The 20,408-nt window shown below is 34.2% G+C and overlaps 1 protein-coding gene across 8 annotated transcripts in view; it reads right to left on the bottom strand.

Moving 5' to 3' along the window:
- CACNA2D1 (calcium voltage-gated channel auxiliary subunit alpha2delta 1) overlaps positions 1-20,408 on the bottom strand; it is a 357,726-nt gene that overhangs the window by 93,430 nt on the left and 243,888 nt on the right. For all 8 annotated transcript variants that reach the window (XM_033514368.1, XM_015628094.1, XM_015628095.1 and 5 more), the window contains exons 7-10: positions 19,293-19,424; positions 6,482-6,551; positions 5,591-5,641; positions 4,414-4,513 (exon numbers count right to left, since the gene is read on the bottom strand). In XM_033514368.1, coding sequence (XP_033370259.1) covers positions 4,414-4,513; positions 5,591-5,641; positions 6,482-6,551; positions 19,293-19,424 — 353 coding nt within the window. The remainder of the gene's footprint in view (positions 1-4,413; positions 4,514-5,590; positions 5,642-6,481; positions 6,552-19,292; positions 19,425-20,408) is intronic.

Genomic DNA, 20,408 nt, shown 5'->3' with positions numbered 1-20,408 from the left:
TCCCCTTTTCTTGAAAATTAACTATTCAATTTAAGACAAACTGCAAGGTCAGTTAGATGGATTGCTGTTAAGAGAATCAGGAAGTTCAACACTCAGACTTAATCTTGCCCTTCTATCACTTTTCAGTGTTTGAAAAAAAAAAACAAACCATGTACCCTGCCAAGAAAAAGGAATTACATGTATTTGTTTACTGCCTCACACAGCTATGATGATGAGGAGCTTGTACAGTTAATTGCAGCCACATGAAATGCTTCAGAATTAAATCACTAAGAGAGGTTCTTATGCAGACATACTTACTGTAGAGGGAACCTGACTATCTAGTTTTTTATTTGTCAAATAATAGAAAATATGTCAGGCATCTTTAAATTTTCCCCTCAGTCTTGTCTATTAAGGAAAATGAAAAAGTAAGAAACAAAGTACATGGGAAAACCCCTTCATATAGGAGTCCTCCTGATTTCCTCTAGAACCACCAACAGAAATACTTCAGTGCCACTGATACCATGATCATGTTTAATTTCTCCCTCAAGTAGTGATGCTTTTGGAAAAACTAAGCTGCATTTTTCTGGGTCAAAATTCAAAAAAACACAATAAAAAAACCCTGTTGTACCATTTGAGTATGCAATTTAATTTCAGGCCCCCTAAAAACATTACATTGAAATACTAAAGGAAACAAAGTTTAAGTTATTTTAAAATAAAATTCTTCAAGTTTTTGCCAACCAAACAGAAGTACACCCACAAAGCTAAAATTTCTGGCAAAGATAGTAAAAGCATGACATGCTACCCAGCTGTAGAATCCAGCATCCTCCTCCCCTCAATAAGACTTCAGGCTAAGATTTCCACCCATGGGATGTTAATTTTTTAAAATAAACTTAAGAAAGTAGTTCCCAGAATGAAAGGAACATCTCTGTGTTTAAGATAATATAGGTGCAATATGAACTGCAGAATACAGGATGGATCATGTAGCAAAAAGGGAAAGGAGTCCTTTGATATATTGAAAAGACTATGACAAGACTTTCTTTTCCCTCTGTTACCATATTTAAATATTTCAATTAGGAAGGTGTAAAGATTCTTCCAACTTAGAAGTAAGAGAGACAATGTAAACGGGTTTGCAACCACTGAGCTGTAGAATTACATGCAAAACTGCTATTAAAAATCAATGGGAAAAGAGGTGTATCATCCACAGATTTTTTTTATCCACAAAAATAATATTGTAGGCTGGGTGCATAGTTTTTTCTTTGAAATCTATTCATGCAGAAATCACCTTCCCTATGAGTTTACTCAATGTGCAGAACTGCACAAAAGCAGGAGATGAGCTTTCAATTTTCCCACAATATGATTCTGTTCTATCTTGTATGCTCATGACATTTAATTTCCAGTTCCTAAACAGTAAATACTAGTTTGAATTTTTATAAAGGCTAAGTGAATTTAAAAAGTACAACAGCTCCTGACCTTTAACACATCTGTTGCTGTAAGGGAGGTTTCTCCTTTGTGTGGCTTTCTGCACCTCTGCAGATTTGAAATCCATTTCTCCTGCACACTACCCACAATCACAAACAAATTACACTCTCTGTGTCAACATCTGAAACCAAGTCACTAAATCACGACGTGCTGGGATAGAATTGCTGCCCCTATCATCTACCGCTCGCTGCTATCAAAGCCTATAACCGGATTAGTGGGAAAACAGCTGTATAACTCATACATTTAAGCCCTTTCAAACAGCAGGTTTCCTCCCTGCAACAATAGCACTTCAGATAAGGAACATGCAAATCCCAAAGGGAACCATGATATATTAACCCCTGGCTATCTTCTTACCACTCAATAGTTCTTTCAACCTTTCTTTCCCTGGAATTAAATGCAGGAGCTATGTTTATTCAGTAGAACTAATGTTTTTAGTACATCTACTTTAAGGGTTTTTTTCTCTAGGATTTCATCATATACAAGGCACAGCTTGTTAAATCCTCCTGTCACTTTTAAGAAGTGATTGACATGAACTCAAATCCACATCTTTCAGTTGTGGGCAGGAATCATTGTGCATGTGGGCTTTGTGGGACAACATCTTGGCAGAGGTTAGCACTGAAACAGCTCTCTAGTTAACTCAAAACCCCAGACCAAAGACTCCATGGTTATTAAAGCTAACAAGCCATAAAACAACTGTCACTTTTTAGGCCAAAAGATCCATGAGGGAAAGACAAATTGTATAGAACTTCCAGTTAGTGTTGGTGTTCATACATCCATATGCTAATGTTGCATTAACTGAACATTTTCACCTAGCTTTTTGGACTTCTCCATTAGCCTGTCATGTCTAATATTGGGATGCTTCAGGTGATAATGTTCTTAAGCAAAAACATGCAATATATTGTATAAATTTAAAAAAAAATATAGAATTAGTTGTATTTATTTCAACTAGAACAAAATGTTTAAGTTGATATTTTGTGTGTTGATTTTACTAAGAAAACACCAGAGTTGAAATTCAGGTATACCTACTCCATTATGGAATATTTGTGAATCAAGATGACAGACCCATAGAATCATTTATGTTGAAAAAGACTTTGAAGATTATCTAGTCCAACTGTTAAACTGATTCTAACAAATCCTTAAAAAACAAAAGAAATATTAAAAAAAAATCTTCAAGGACCAAACTTCTGTGTTCACTCCTGCTACTTACAGAATACCTTATAGTAGTACAACCATTTGTTTCCTATCTATAGCTATGACTTCCTGTCTATTAGAGAAATAAAATATTTTATATATATGTCATTACTCCTCCACCACAATTCCATTAATAAATCATCTGAATACAGGCAAGCACAGGTTATACAAAAGTAATTATAATACTGAAAACTTTTAATAAAGACTTGTAAATTATAAGGGTACAACACCAAATAGAACTTCATAAAATTTTAGAGATGCCCTGTTCTTTTATGGACATTTTTGTGATTGTTGCCCTCACAGGCATGTGATGATGATGATGATGATGATGAAAACAACATGACCAAAATGTCCTCTTTGGTTCTGCAATCAAATTTCTGATGTGAGCCTCTAAAGTTCATTCAAAGGGAAAAAATGGCCCTTATATATTATAAGAACAAACCCCTGGGGAAATATGCTGTAGAAAATATTCAAAGATTATTGGTCCTTTTTTGACACAAATCCCAACCTTGAGGCCTCATTAGAATAATAGTGAAGTTTAGCTAATAAAATACAGCCTAGGGAAGGCTTAGCATTAAAATACACTATTTCTGGCCATCTTGGAGCAAATGTAACAAAACAGTTTGGAAATATGTGTAAATCAAGAGGAAGTAGAGGGTCCAGATTTTCCAGCAGTGAAAGCTGGCACAGTTCCACTGAACACAGTAATCAATTTCCATCCATTTAGGATTACAAGTGTTTTTGGTTTTTTTTTTTAATTGGTGAAACGAGGAAGATCTCAGCTCCCCAATACCATTACCGAGAAGCTTATTTCCGTTAATAACAATAATAAAAAACATTAGAGGTTTGTTTTGATTTATCACTGCAATTTAGACCAAGGAAAATGGTGTTATCCACTATTAAAAACTTTAACAAAGGAAACACCATCAGGAGTAAGTGCTTGTCTGCTCCTTACAGAAAGTTCTAGCTAGACTGTCAGCAAACGATGAAGCAATAAGTGGTTTATAAAAAGATTTCTTTTACTTATATTTCAGGTCTTTCTCCCTTAGGCTAGCTACAACATGACTCTACAAGTGGAAATTATCTCCAAAATAATTCCAGTTACTCACTGAGGCTGTCTCTTGTTTTTAAGAATATGTCCTAAATCCTTAGAATCAAAACTCTACAGTTGAACAGCTTAATAAAAAAAATTTAAAAAGCTTTGCCTAAGGCTAGAACATGAGATCCAAGGTATTCACCTGAAAATGGAAAATTTCCCATACCTTCTTCATGGATTCTTCCTTCTATTTCATTATTTATTATGAGAAAAACTCTTTTGCCACCCATCAAGTGGCAAAGAACTGTAGAACTTCTCAGAAACATTTTTTGGGAGGTCAGATATGTGGCTTCACATCTACTGTCATTATGCATCAAACAACATGAGCAATCCAAATATCTTCTCTGTAGAAAGTCTGGGAACCAGCAATTATTTCAAGAGGATTTCCATATAGCAATCTAATGGGAGAGGTTTTATACAGACTATAGAATTATATTGGAAAGGAGAATTTGGCTATGCAGGAGTTCATTTAAATGAACTTTTCATTTTGCCCTTCACTCACATGTATATATAATATCAAATCTAGGACATACATTTTATTTTATAAGAAAACAATATATTTTAAGTCTCTTTGCAGCTTAACTTTCAAGTCTCACATCTGGTATTAAAAGTAATTTGCTTTTGGCTTTGTTGACAATGCAAATTTTGTGGAAAGAACAGATACTCACAGAAACTACATTCACAAAGTCATCGTCAGACAAGGTCTCCAACATCTCAATGACCGATGTGCGGATCAGCTTCAAGGTCAATCCACTGACACTCCCACTCCTAAAAAAACCCACAATAGAAAAGTTGAATTCAGCAAATATTATGTAAAACATTAAAAGAAAATACAGAGCACCCACCAGAACTCCCACCAATATTCACACTAAAATTTTCAATTTAATTTCTGAATTCTCCAGCTCATCATTAATGTTATTAAACTATTTATAATTATTAAAGTAAGTCCAAAACTGGCATACAAAGTTTCTGTCCTGTACCTTAGATGAGGTCATAATGCTACATCCTTTATTCATTTCCTTTTCAAGAAATCTCAGTTTACCACCTTCAGACAATGAATTATCTAAACATTTTATACTCCTACACACAGATTTACAGCTCTGGATTTCCAGAGATGCAAATGACAGCTTCTTTGATTCAAGGCAAAACCTAAGCTGAAGTGAAGAAATAACAAATGTTGATAAAACTCACTGCTGATATGAAAGCACTTCACCATAAGTAAAAACATTAAATGCAAATTCTGTGCCTGAGAAGCTTTTCAGCACAAAGCAATCTGACACGTCAGGTTCAATGCTCCCTTCAGTCCCTCAACATTGCCTACACCACGGAAGCCTTGCTGAAGCAGAGAGCAAGCTTTTATTCATTTCTTTGCTTGCTTTCTAGCAATGCTTTGTAGCAGCAAAATTTGGCAATTTTTAAATCTGTATTGTAAAAAAAACCACACAGTCCACACACATTCTTATCTTTCAGGCTCATTAAATCATTATCACATCTATTGTAATGCTTCTAGTTATTTGTTTGTAGGTTTGTGCTTTAAAAAAATTCTTGGCATGCACATGAGAAACATTAACTTGATTGCTCCAGTAATTAGTAAGTTGAAAACAGAAAAATATTGAAGTGATTTTAAAAAAACATTTCCTTGCCTCCAGTTTAAATAATTTTCATGTGTGGTTTGGGATTTTTGTAACTATTTTCAATTATATATTTATTTTGCTCATACCAAGATTTTTGAAACTTGCATACAAAGACCTGTTAATTCCCTCTTTTTCAGCAGACTGAGATTTGTTCCGTGTATCAAAGTACTTTTATCCTGCTAATGTCAATATTCAGACGTTAAACACTTACGCATCCACTAAAATAAGCATGTCCTTGGGAGAAGCAGCTCCTTGGATATACCTGAAATATATAAATGGTATGAAGCACATAAATTTGCATAGACATTTTTTTTGTGTGTGATGGAAGACACACTGTGGTCTATAAACTCAAACTAGCTGAACCAACAAAATCCTCTTGTAGCTAATTCAAAACCTTGGTGTCATTTCCCCTCTTGCTGTGTCTCCTGAGTAAGTCTAAACCACATTAAGGTAGTCTGGACGTAGGATATCAAAATTCACTGTTATCACATAACTGAAAAGCAGGAATGCTATTTCAGAGCTAAAGATCTTGATGACAGATGAATTATTACTCAGCCCAGCTTAGGCAGAAATACTTAGTCCTTTGAAAAAAATATATCCAACTATATCCAAGTATCAAAATGCTTTATGTCTTGAGAGGCTTACATAAAAAAATCATAAGAAGTAATCCCACTGCTCTCCCATGTTTTAAACAACTAGTGATTTTATTGCTGGTCTAAACCACTGAGACATTTTTTTAAATATTTGCAAAAGTCTAGAAGAATGGTTCAGTATAATACTCTGGATTATAACTGATTTTGGCACAAAATCAGAGTTTTAACTGTCTTATACTTATTTGATAGTTATCCTCTTATGAAAAGTCTATGTAATCCAATAGTATAACAACTGTAACAGATATTGCATAACCAGGAGTATAATTTGAAAATTGTTTATTTAGAAAAACTAACTAGTTTTAAAAAGAAAAGAATAATATCTAAAATTAAGTACCATTAAAAACAAAGTGGAAAACAAGATTTTTACAGTAATATTTAGAAAGCAAGTGATTTGTATATATATATATATATATATATATATACACCAAACCTTTAAAAAGAAGGCTTACCATGGTCTTCTGCGTACATCATACAGATCTATTTTGTTAGGAGTTCGACTTTTATCTACCCATGGGGAAGCTAAAAAGAAAAAAAATAAAATAAAATAATATAAAAATTCATCTCAAGTGTTTTAATTACAACAATGTAATGAATCGGTACCATAAACTTTTCACAGTATATCAACATTTCATATGGGTAAAAAAAGTCTGTATTTGTGTAATGTTGTTGAAATACTTAGACACTTTATACATATAACCATATAATACAACACAATAAACCACATATATGTATATGTATATGTACATTTCTATGTATATGTACTATGAATATATATGGCCAAGTGTGTTGAAGAAAGTTACTGGCTATAACTGACCACTGATTTCAGTGGAACCAAAAATTCAACCAACCACAAAACTTCAGATAGTGAAACAACTTTTTTAAAATTTACTTAACTTGAAAAAAAGTTAATTATTGCTGTATATACATTGCTATCTCAGTTATGAGCCTAAATAATTGTAGTGATAATAACACTGAAACAAGAGCTTTACCTAAAAATGCAGATTAGAAAAGTAACATGAAAATAGCATATTCTCTGGAAAAAAAGAGATGTCAATATTTATGTCTCTGAAAAGAAAATGCTAAGAATGATGACCTTTATCAAGTGTTTAATCTAGGTTTTACCTAATAATAATTTTCATCAAGGGCAGGAATTATTTCCTTACTGAAAAGTGAAAAGAGCCTTTCAAAACCATGTGACAGCTTAATGAACACAAATAAAAATGTGAAAAGTTACAGGGAACGAGATAATGTTCCGCAATTTGTTCTCTCACTGTATGCCAACAGCCTTGGGGGAGCTATTTCCTGACATCAATCAATTTTCTGTATAGGAAATAAAGAAATATATAGGCAGGTCCAGGATTCTTCCTGAAAAATCATATACCTAAGAGAAAATGGAAGAATTATATCTCTACCCATGAATATAAAATAAGCCATCAGCTTTGAGTAGCTGCCTATTTTTGACTTTACAGAATGAACCATTTCCTAAGAGACCAAACCATGAGCTGGCCTATCACTCAGTGCACCCTTTCAGCTGAGTGTAACCCACATTTAGCATCCACAGAGAACACTGTGTATTGTTGCATACCAGGAGAACCTTAAAATCTATACCAGTATTGTTTGTGATTTCAGACTAGACCACCTGACAGGTCCTTTGGGACCTGACAGGATGAAAGCATTTGAAATTCTCAGGAATAAGAGAATTTAATTGTTTGACATAGATATACGTCAAAATTTTAACTTATGTATCGTTAGTTAGATATACACAGCTAAAATTCACCAGAATTTTATGATCCTACAAGATTCATGTCCAATGAACCACTGAGCACATGTTCAGTGATGGATTTATCTCTGTCCAGGCTATCCTTTCCACAATAATTCCGTATCAAAATCCATCTCTCATATACATTTCCCTGAGACTTGAATAATCTGCATGCAATGTGTTTGTTTCAGTTTGCATTATGAGTGGTTTAGGTAAAATAGCAAATATAATTCCAGGTACTGACCAAGGCTGCCTTATCTTTGCCAGAACTTCCAGCCTTTTCAGTGCCAGTCAGTAAAAAGGCTATGCCCTACCACATATGTCCCTCTTAATTGACATGTATTTTGGACAGCCTTCATAAACAGAGAATTATCTCAATTTATGATCTGGATTTATTTCAAAATAACAGAGACAATTCAATTTACACTTGTAATGTTACTTTATTTCACACAAAAGATAAGTTCAACTCCGTAAGTGCATTCTGTAAAGCGAAAGGATGGTGGTTCAAAGAGAATATGAATGCAGGAGCTGAAGAAGAGCCCTTCTAACATCATCATATAGTACTGTGACAGTGGATGCTGACAGAGATAATCATTTAAAAGTGAATCAATGTAGTACAGACAGAATGACAGAATGGCCCTTTAGCTAACATAAATTACCTACAGAAACATTTAGCTAGAATTCATCTCATATCACAATCTTCACATCCTACTTTAAACTACAGGGCAATTTTTCTAAGTGCTAAACTAACATTTACAGAAATATGGGTTAAGATTTCATTTCAGCTGTGCAACAGAAAACCATGAGAAATAATTCAGCTACTTTTTTTCAGTAAAATTTGAGAGCTACAAACACAAGTTAATGTATTACCACCTGACAGGTAAGCACATCACACCCTTGACACCATCACCAGTTCTCTTGACAGAAAGCCCTTCAGAAATAAGGGCCTTTAGACCAAACAGCATGTGGTAAATCTTTCAGAAATATGAAGAGGCAAAATTTATACCAACTTAAACACTTAACAACAAAATTTAAATGCCTGAAACTTCCCCTAGTATTTCAAAAAGCACCAAACGACTGTATAAAAAACACTTGATGGGTTTTTAACTGGAATAAAAATCACAACACATTTCAACATTCCTTCTTTTATTTGATTTTATTTTTTAGATATAGAGAGGGTGCTCAAAACTTCTAGTTGAGACAGTGACATGAAGGCTATGAAGACTTTTTTTTTCCAAACTAATCTACAGCAGAATTCCTTTGGTTAAACCAAAGTTCTCAGTTATACCATAGCTTTTCAGTAACAGCCTGAATTGCAGTGAGGCCCAAACTGTCCCTTTTTGGCTACATCTGTATTAGAAGGTAAAAAGAACAATGGAAAGGAAGCCATTCAGCAGAACTAGGCTAAAAACTCCAGTAACAGTCCAATTACACACAAAATAAACTGAGCAGAAGCCACTCAGCACACTGCTTACAGCCTGCCTGCTCCTTCTGCAGATTGCTGTGAATGCTAACAGTTTTTGTTTTGGGTAGATAGACACAGTGGTGAACACAACAACTAAATTCCACTTTGTGCTCATTAGCATGGCTCTTTCACTACACACAGTCCTGGAATGACTCAGCAGCCTCAGGGATATCTGGAGAAGGTCTTTAAAAGCGTTGTTTATTACCATGCTGTTAAACCACCATTTCCTGTTCCATATGTCAATAAGTTGGGTTTTTTCCCTAATAAATATATTATTTTCTTTCCAGAAAAATTTAACAAGCTTCTACATGCTTAAGTTTCCATGACTGCACGGTTTATCAGGATACTAATGGCTGCTGGATCATACACTAATTAAGATCTATAATGTATAATGAGAAAACTTGTTCTATTGATCTTTCTGATGGTTTCTACAACAATTTATATAATCTAGTAGAAAGCCTCTGCAAGGCTCTGCATAACCTAACTAAGGACTCAGCCCTTAGTATCGAAAATTTCATTCACACTCAAGTGCTGAATTCCCTCTTCAACCTCAATAATTAACATGAATAAATTATGCATTCATCCTAGTCTCTGTCTGGAATAACATTTTTAATTTTAGACAGCTTTGAATGGCCTGAAATGTATTCACTGGTTTTAGTAAAATTATGGGTATTTATGGATATTATAGAAATTGTTTTTAATGGGAAACTAAATTCCCTTACGATATTTGATCTCTACTGATTAATTTTAATTTATACTAATTTAATATTTTTTAAAACAACCTTTTTGAAAGATGATAAATATTTTCTTTGGAAAACTAAGTAAGTATGCATTTATAATTATACAGGAAATAATTAGAAGGCCTGGAGACCAATGAAAGAGATGTGTTGCTTTTTTGGTCCATATATAGGATACATTATAAAGCCATGTGGGGAAACTGGCTTATATCTTACTGACAAAAGCTATTATGTGGTCTAAAATACAAGCAAAATGAAAAGCACACAAAAAATATGATCACACTTTTCCCTCAGAAACTAAAATTGATCAAGGATTTTGAGATTTACAGTTTTGTTTATATAATCTATTGTTTATTACATTTTTATAAGGTGGTTTGGAACCTGGTTCACCAATATCTTCCAGAAATCAGCCTCACCACAGTTCATTGTTTCATATGAGTATCTTTGAACTATGCCAACACTGCACAGTTCTCTGGTGCATACATTAGGCTTTACTCATGCTCCCTTTTGGTGATTTTCTTGTTTGGCATGTGCATAGATTTGATACTTTATAAATTATTCATTTGGTTTGATAACCCTCCCACTTCTGTTTGCATTATTGAGATACAGGACTGGATATAATTCAAGCAAGAGTAAGCCACATTTTTCTGTTATTTCTGTACATTTAGAGTAGAAATCCTCAGGTCTGTTGATTACAAGCAGAACCAATTAATACACTATAGAGACTATCACATGGTAGAGAGTAAATGAAAATATTTGTTAGGAAAGGGAGACCTTGGCTACAACCTCCCATTCTGAATTCATGAGATGATTCCAGAGGCATAGGTGAGTGTCATGAGGGAAACTCTCCTGAAAGTTCTGCCCTGTTCTACTGGTTAGGTATGCATGTGCAAGAAACAGAGAGGCAGAGATGAATTATTAACAGCTTTACATCCCTTTACATTATTAGCACATTTGAGAAAAGAGGCTAAAAGCTGATAATAAGATAGGTAACAAATACCAATTATCAAATCTCAGACTGCATCATTTTGACTCAAACTCCATCTGGTATCTCTCAGTATTCATGTAGACATTCAAAACAATCAAAACCATGGACTATTCAATTCCCTGAGCCAGATTCAGATAAGTCTTCCTCAGATGGAGCAAAGGTACAAGTTATAGCATATACTTTGCTATATTTCATAGTTCTCTTAGTGAACTTATATGAAAAAAAACTGAATTCAGATATGTGGTAGCCCAAACTATTTGAGAAATGTTACACTCCTCAATTTTCTACTCAGAAAGAAGTCAGCTGAATTTCAGTGTAGCAGGAGCAATTTTGTAGAATTCTTTAGACGTTTTTCAGTAAAAGGTGAGACATGGTAACTAAACACAAGAAACAGTCATAAATTTAAAAGTCCCTAACATTAATCATCACAAACTGTTTTTGACTGCTGTAATTAGTATTCAGGATATCTGTATCAAAATATTGTCTTGTATTAATAACTGTATTAATTCCCATCCTGCCAAGGTAGAGATTGTTACTGACCAATTCTGTGCTACCATGCCAGATGTTAAGTCAGGACTGAATGCAGCCATTCCCTTGTGGTTGTCTTCTAGTGACTGAAAATTGCCAAGACCTTAAAATGTGTTCAGGTAAAATCTATCTAACATAGACAAGTCTGTGCCATATCTTCTGTAACTTTCATAGCATCATCACAACACAGAAAAGAGAGGATAATAATCTTGAGGTTTTTTGAACATATTACCCATGTGGTAATGGATAATTATGTTATGGGCAATACTGCACTCAGTTTTACCACGAATCAGTTAAACAAAGATTTGATATGGGAATAGTCCATACACAAACAAATCTATTGATTTTTGGTCCCAGTGTACCAAAAAGCCCAGAAGAGATTAGAATGTGCAATACATACTGCAGTCTGCCACTTAAAATGAACCTCTTTCTGTTATCTTATTTCAGAGGCAAACAATTCTCTTTCTGCATGTATAAACTGAATTTCATTCTAAATGTGTTGCTTGTTTTAGTTTCACCTGGGCTAGCAAACATGTCCCAAAGAGAGCTGGAGTATCAGAGGTGGAGAAGAAGAAGCAACAAGCTCTTTTGGTGGGTCTGTTGTGGTTTTTCTTTTTCTTCTATAAAAGCAAATGCTGGTGATTTAAATCTGTATCATAAAGACACAGAGATAGCATGAATTTCAGCATGAAGGCATGGTGAGATGTGGTATGTAATTTCATTGTCTCACTAGAAATATTATGTTATCCTGTAACTCGGTGGATCTGCTTGTGTAACTGCAAAATTCAGCACATCAGTTTTGAAAAATGAGCCATAACTGAACTTACTGTAAGATTTTTCATATCAAGAAACAAGGTTGTAGTGAGATGGGTGTCAATGTCTTTCAAGTAACAATGGACTGAGAGGAGAGGAAATAGCCTCAAGTTGTGCCAGTGGAGATTTAGATGGGATATTAGTAAAAAACACTTGCCAGAAAGGGTTGTAACGCATTGATACAGGCAGTGCAGGGAAGTGGCAGTCATCATCCCTGGAAGTTCAAAAAACATGTGGATCTGGCATTTAAGGACAAGGTTTAGTGGTGAATGTGGAGGTGGTGCAGGGTTGATAGCTGCACTTAATCATGAAAAGATTAAGATCTTTAAGATAAGATCTTAAAGGTCTTATCCACCAACAATTCTATGATGGGTATGTTTAGATCCAAATCATGTCAGTTCCTGTTCCTCCCTCCCAGATTTCAAAGGAAGGGAAAAAAAAAGTGAACAACACTCTAAGAAGCTTATTTCTATGAAAAAGTAGAAGTGTCCAAGGCACACACACTAATTGCACTAATTGATAATTTATAAGCTGCATTACTAGGAAAGTGTTTGTGGTTTTACTTTGTTGGTCTACTTTAAAGGCTGCTTTAAATGTTGAGCTGTTAACAGGAATGAGCAGCTATAAAATATAAAACCTTTTGCAAAAAAAGAGTGAAGTTCTCAGTTTTTCAAGGCTTTTGATTCGTTTTGTATGGATTTTTTTAGGCTTTCAGTCCCTTAGTATCAGTCTCAGTAATTACTTTCTCTGGAGAGTTCAATATCATGGCCACAACACTATTGCTTGCCATTAATTGTTAACATAAGAGCAGCTGTGCACAGCAAGTTCTTCATTTGGAGAGATACCATTTTATTTTATTAGAAATTGATTTTTAAAGCTCTTCTATTATTAATTGTTCTAAGCAGGGAATGCTCTAGTTGCTAAGTGAAACTTGCTTGACTAACATCTGGAAACAGGTTAAGTTGGTTGTTTTGTATTTTGTTTGGCTTTTTGTTTGGTTTTTTTTTTAATGAAGCATAAGAGATAATAATTTTTCAGATAGCTCTGTTCTATCCATATTTTTAATACCAAAGTTTAAAGACTTTAGGGACAAGATTACTTTTTTGGAAAATCATCACTGAAGTGATCCTTTCTTTTTCTGAGAATTTTTCTATTTAATATCTTATGAGCTCAAATTCCATAGAATATCCCAGTAAAAACTGGCATGAGCAATGCAAAGAGATTTTTCTCTAATATTTTTTTTCTCTCATATTATACCTACTTATTCTAAAGATACACAAAGGAAGACCAAATAGAAAGAAAATCTACAGTAAAGAAAGGGAACAAACATCCAGAGGAGATTACTAGACCCGGTGACTGGTAACTCATACTTAAGTATGAGTCAATGAACATAAATGCACACTCAATATTAAAGAAATTGTTGCTGTACATATCCCTGGCTTGAATATCTAACCTTCAGAGTATCACTGAAGAAGCTATTTTATCTCTCTATACCGGTTCTTTTATCTGCAAAATGAGGACTGTGATGTTTTTCTTAGTTTTTTAACCAGAAGAGTTTTGAAAACTTGTATTTTATATGCCATGCAGCATATATATGACATGCAGTATAGCACAAAGTAATCCAGGTGTCAGGGAGAACATAAAGTCTCCTGGAACAAAACTGGAGAACTTTAGAACTTTGTAGAATTTTAAGAAAAGAGCATTCAGTGCTGTCCTTTGGGAAAAGCTGCCAGCACACGTTGTCCCTTCAGTCTCACTGTGGGGCTGTCTAAAGGGCTCCAATAAAACTCTGACTCACCCTCTTTTAATAACACAGATAAAACTGAGGGAACAGATGAATTTAGGAAGCACCTATATAAGTGAATAGGACATGATCAGACATATTTAAAGTAAGAATTCTTCTCTAATACAGGTCAAATGAAGAGGACAAGTATGTGTGTCTAGGTTGTGTGACAAGAGAAAGGTGTGGAGCTGCAGGTTGGACGCTGCTTTCTCCTCTATAAAAGACCCCCAACAAAAAGACTCCACAAAGAAAACAGAGAAGTCACAGATCAATGCAGAAGCTGGGGAGACTGGAAGACAGGCCTCTTGCCAGAAATACCATATTGTGAACACAAGTTTTCAGCTGAACTTCCCATAGGTCCTTGTTAATTTTCCAGGTAGTATTGGGAAGATTTGGAACAGCTGGGGACAGGGTAGTATTTCTTTTTCAGTTTTATTTTTGTTATGAACTGACTCAACTTTTTGGATCAGATCAAATACTGTCCCACTGAGCCTAGAATTAAGAATTTCCTCATAAAAAACGCTGAATCTACTCATGCACCATCCTGCCACTGTTACAGATATTTGTAACTCACTAGCTGAAATCTGAAATTACCAATACTGTCAGTCTCCTCATCAGTATTACCCTTTCTAGTACAACCCTTGGGAAAATTATTATTTAGTGTACTTCCCTGAGAGAGCTGAGTCAGTGCTGCTGATCAAACAGTTTTTTTACTACACATCCATCTAAATCAGGACTGTGTCTTCATTTGAGTAATCCTATGCAACCAATTTTTCTTAAGTGGACTTTATTACTGTAACTAGAAAGCCTCATGTATCATATTTAACTGCAAATAAATGTCTGCTGTCTGCAATTAAAAAAAAACAAACAAAAACCAACCAACCAACCAAAAAAAAAACCAACAAAAAACCCACAAAGAAAAACAATAAAACCACAAAAAAACTAATAAAAAAACCACAAAAAACAAACCAAAACCAAAACAAACCAAAAAAAAAGCACATTTCTGGGGAGAAATGAACAGAGGGAGGAGGTATCTGGTAAAAGACACATAAGAACGAAGTTGTTTTTAAAGTTTGTTTAATTAGTAGTTGCTACAGTGAAAATAATATGCCTCTCTTTGCAGTATTTTAATGAAACATTGATTAGCAATTATAAGCCTAATTATGTCTATAATTAAAAGAATTTCATGATTAAAAGAGGAACTGGTTACTTTATACCTACACTTCCACACAGTCCACCAAAATAATTATATTAATTTTTTTTTTTTAGATAGCTGCTTTCTGAAACCTAGCATTCAAATTACCTGGATAGATGCCTCACAAGATGTAATTTAATATCTGTCAAATCATATTAAACTCTTTTAATTAAATTAATTTATTTTTGAGCAACAGATCTGTCCAGTGGTCTGTGGTTAATTATAAATTGAATTTGAAACCTGATCCATATTAAAATACCTTTCTGTCTAAACAGCACCAACAAAACCCTACATGTGTAAGCCCACAGGCAATGGATTCAAGATTTATAAAAAAAAGTTTCAGTTGGATTTGGATCAATTGCTTATTTCAATGATCTTGATAAAACACTGCCAGATTACTGCTTTTATTTTGAATCTAAAAACTACTGAAAGCCTCTATCTGGACTAGAATCAGTCAAGTGTCATCTCAAAATGACAACTTAAAAACCAATATGGGGTTCTGGAATTAGACATATGAAGTTGAATAATTAGGCAGGTAGATGTACATCTACTAGTACTAAGGAGAAAGTGTTTCAACATTTATAATCATTTGTGTTTTCTTTTCCTATCACAGAAAATCCAAATTTTGAACTTAGTGACTCACAATTTTACCTAAGAAATTCCTCTGGTTTTGTTTACTGTTTCCATAATACTGAATTTCAGTAGTGTTTGCATTAAAAAGCCCCACAAAGTACATTTCAGCTTCCTTTTGCAGCACTTTCAAAAACTGGCTCTTACTCTTGAGTTACGCATTAATGACAGAAAACTGTTTGCTTGCAGGACAAAAGCTGCAAATTTCTAATATTTTAAAATAATATTAAATTTATTTAAATATTATCTAAAAATATTAAATTTATCATATATTTATTTCTTCATTTCAATGACTTGATAATTTTATGAGTCACTCTGTTCATTTGTTATAAAAAGTTGACATATTTTAACTATAGTTAAGAATCATTAAATGTAAACGACCACAACAATAACAAAATTATCATAAAATATCCAGATTTTGTGCAACTGTTTATTCTGTATTAAACTGGCCTCTCTTCCCTAGAGGGAGTCAACAGGTCCTCCCAGATTAGTGTCTCTGGCAAACTTTCTTGGTATTCCTTTGAGTCCAGTTGTTTAAATAATACCTAACTCGACTCTCCTCCCCTGGGAACAAGGTATCCTAATTTCTGAATTTCCTTTTGGTTGTTGAGGCCTTTGATCACTGAGGGCTGGTCTTAAAAAGGATGAAAGACTAATTTGTGATTTGTGCCTTGAAACATATGAATGAGCATGTATTACATCCTTCTTAAAGTTTCATGCACTAAATATACGCTTTTCTCTGTGAGCTCTTATTAAATTACTGTTTACTTACTCTTGACTTGTTCAGAGCTCATAGAGAAGCTAATAGAAATCTCAAAATTGCTCTTGGCATCTTCATTTCAAAATGGATGATCACCAGTAGATTAACCAAGCTTAGCATTTCTCTTAAAAAATATGCTGCCACTGAAACTAATGAGAATATTGATTGTAATGTGAGAGACTGAAATGGTTAATGGCTTAAACATTGCTAAAATCAACTGAGAAATGTGCACAGCTGTCCCTCCGTGCCCACTGAAGCCCATCCCTCCCCAAATGTGGTTACTCACTGGAATTTGGACTGTAGCTGGAACTTGGGATAAGAGAAAGGGGATTCTGTGGTCTCATCACCCCAAGTGTGGGGAGAACAATGTAACCACAAGTGACAGGGCAAGACTGGGATGCTGGTGGCTCAAACATTCATATTTCAAACATATTTTCTTCTTACAGGAAGATCATAGAAAGATCCCTTCATGCTGCTGCTGGTTACTATGGTGGAAAAGACAGCCCAAGAGCCTCCTTAGAACAGAAGTGATGCGCCCTTTGCCCATGACTAAAAGCATTGGGACAATATCAGATAAAAAACACAAAAAACTAAATACAACAAAAAAGGGTGTTTGAAAACACCCTTTGTAGTTTAGAGGTACTGAACTTTTTTTTTAACATGTGAAGAAAGACTGGGTGAATATGTTTCAGATAGTAATGAGCAGACTTCTCTATGCATTTTAATTTTGGGTTTTAAAATTTCCAAATTATTTCACAAATATTGTCACTAAGGAAAAATTTATCACTTTGAAAAAGACTTACCAAAGGCCAATATAAAGAAGAAATTATTTATAATTTATAATAAAATTTTCAAAATGAAAATGTGAATAGCATCCACTTTAACTTATGAAATCTGAATTAATTTTCAAAACATCTGCTGTATCAGTAAACTGAGAAAAAGTTTACCACAAGAGAGAGATGGGGAACCTTGCACAAAGACCTATTCTATAAATCTAAAATGTAAAAGGCTTTCCAATTTGAGCTACAATGGGAAGCAGATGCACAAAACAACACATATAACTTACAGAGTATCAGACTGCTCCACCCTGTGTATGTATGTCCAACATTTAAGAATTACTCAGGAAATTATAAAGTTATGTTCTGACAGGATTGGACAGCTGTTAAATACTTAGTTATGGAATAAATAGCAGGCTTTACACTAAGTATCTGGGCTTTACACTAAATTTAAAATTGTGTTTAGATGAATTATTTACAAGTAACATTTGCACTTGCAAAACAGAGAAAAACTCCCATTTTATATAGGGTTCTAAGGTTTATATAGGTGTTCTAAGGAAGAACACAGATTTTGAGGCTCCTATGTTGTGTTGGTGAGCAAGACAGGTTAGCTAGATATAAGAATCTCTTTTTTAATATATGGGATTAATTTTCAAGTGAAATATTATCTCCTAGAAGATTGAAAGAGAGATATATTTAAGAAACATTCTTTTTCAGTACTGGAAAAACATCACATAGTAAGCCATGAGAAATTCTGACCCCAGACATGACCAATCCCAAAAGCATTGGAAGAGCCAGAAAACAAAATAAATAATAAATTATCATTTTCAAGTTGTATTTTTTTTCTTCAGCATCTCCCTGTATTTGTTTCATGATCATGCAGCATGACAAAACAAATAGGATTCAAGTGCTATGAAATATTCTTCCTGTAAACCAGCCTGAGGCAGTTTCCCTGCCTGTGCTGGCACTCCTGCTAATGATACAATAACAGCTTTAGAATAATCCCCTTCGCCCTCAGAAACACAAACAATCTTGTGTAAACAGAAGAGAAAGGTTCTCAAAATTCTTCCTTAGGCATGAGTCAACATGATTCACACAATTGTCTTGTGTGTAGTGGACATATTATTCAGGCATTGATAAGAGCATCACTTTGCAGCAGCAGCACAGGCCTTGCAGTGAAACAAGGCTTTCCACTGGACAGCAAACAACAAAAATAAAATTCAGGCTACTTATTATCTAGATTCAGTAAAATACAGATCTATTTAAATTAATTAGTGTGATCAAGTGATGGGATTCTTTGGCTGGTGAAACAGATCCTGATAGAATAATCCAGTTGAATTGACCTTAGCTCTAAAAGCAAAGATGTACCTATCAGAGGTAGTGGATTCTGAGAGACATGAACATAGCATGGTGCACTAACATTTTCACTGAGGATAAATATGATTATATGTCTACTTTCCAGGCCACTATCTTTAAAACTAGACTACTACAAAAATCTCACTTGCAAAGATTAAACTGACTATTTACACAAGATATAGAAAATAATAGAAAAAATAAACTCTTCAGCTTTTCAAAGCTGAACATAATCTTCTGTTCTTCTTTCTTAAAAAAATACCAATTACATATTTCACTCCCAGTTCCTTACCCCTGATACTAGCTTTATGCCAGAAAAATTTCACAGTCCTTCAGTGTGTAATTCTGATATAAAGAAACTGCGCCTATGTAAAAAAGCAATTTTTAGTTTTAATTTCACTACTCACAGATAATTCAGAATATTTTCAATACAGTATATGGCATAGGACAGCTGTCTAGGCCAGTTCAGTTACCTGGGTAATACCTTGCGAGGCCAGTGGCACTACCAAAAACCTGCCATAATAAAGTGGGGTCCTCTTCCCTGTTCCGCTTGAACACATCATCCAGCGCTGCCGTCCAGTTGAGCTCATTTAACACTATTGTTGCTGTCAAAGAAAAAACAAATTTGTTAATAGAAAGTCACATCCTAACATGGGAAGCAATGGTTACAAAAAGCAAGCTGGAATATTGAGAAAGCAACAAAATTTAATTTAACTAATCCAGAAATTAAATTTTAGGAAACACTCTTCTTTTCCTTGGGTATTTTCTTTAAATTCCTCACACTCTCTTCCAGTTTCATTATTTGCATGCAATGACTCTTGGTTTATTTGCACAGACAATATCTTCTACAAGTACTTCCTTTCTGAGATGCAACTCTAATTGCATTTCCCAATCATAGAGAAGACTTTTTACACAAAAATAAATGCAAGCATATAAAGTTGATGCTTGGTGCTTATAGTACACTGCAATAAGAACAAGCAGAATGACATCAACAAAAGTAGGTATAATATACACATAACAAAAATGTCCCTTTCAAAATGGATCACATGGGAAAAAGACCCTCATGAGTTATTGCTAGAGTTAAGGTGGGGCTGCATGAGCAGCAGTGCTCATTAGCACACACTAAATAGATTTTAATGTTCAGAGGTCTGGGCTCTGACAGTAAGAACAGCAAAGTGAATGTTAACATTTATGAGTTGGGTCAACTCCACAATTAACTTAAAATACAAGAAAATTCACATTTCCACTAAATGCTATGTTGCTAGTTACACAGAAACTTACATTCATAAAGTTGTCCTGTACCAATACTTGTTTTAATCAATCAAATAGCTTATATTATGAAGCCAATATGGAATATTTTAACATGTTCTATACCTTCTTGAGAAATACATATATTGGGAAACTTTAAAATTGAACACTAAATTATGAATACTGGTTCACTAAAGAATCAATTTACTAGACTCAGTAATCAATGAAATTTTATTGTGATACAAAACACCTTATGATATAGCTTATGATAAATAATGTTTTTCTCCTCAATCAGTTGCATTTCATTAATTCTCCCCGTCCCCCAATTTCAGGCAATTTCA

The sequence above is a fragment of the Parus major genome, chromosome 1A (genome assembly GCF_001522545.3).
Source record: "Parus major isolate Abel chromosome 1A, Parus_major1.1, whole genome shotgun sequence".
NCBI classification, from domain to species: domain Eukaryota; kingdom Metazoa; phylum Chordata; class Aves; order Passeriformes; family Paridae; genus Parus; species Parus major.
The sequence above is the reverse complement of the archived record's forward strand: the minus strand, read 5'-3'. Positions and strand labels throughout refer to the sequence as shown.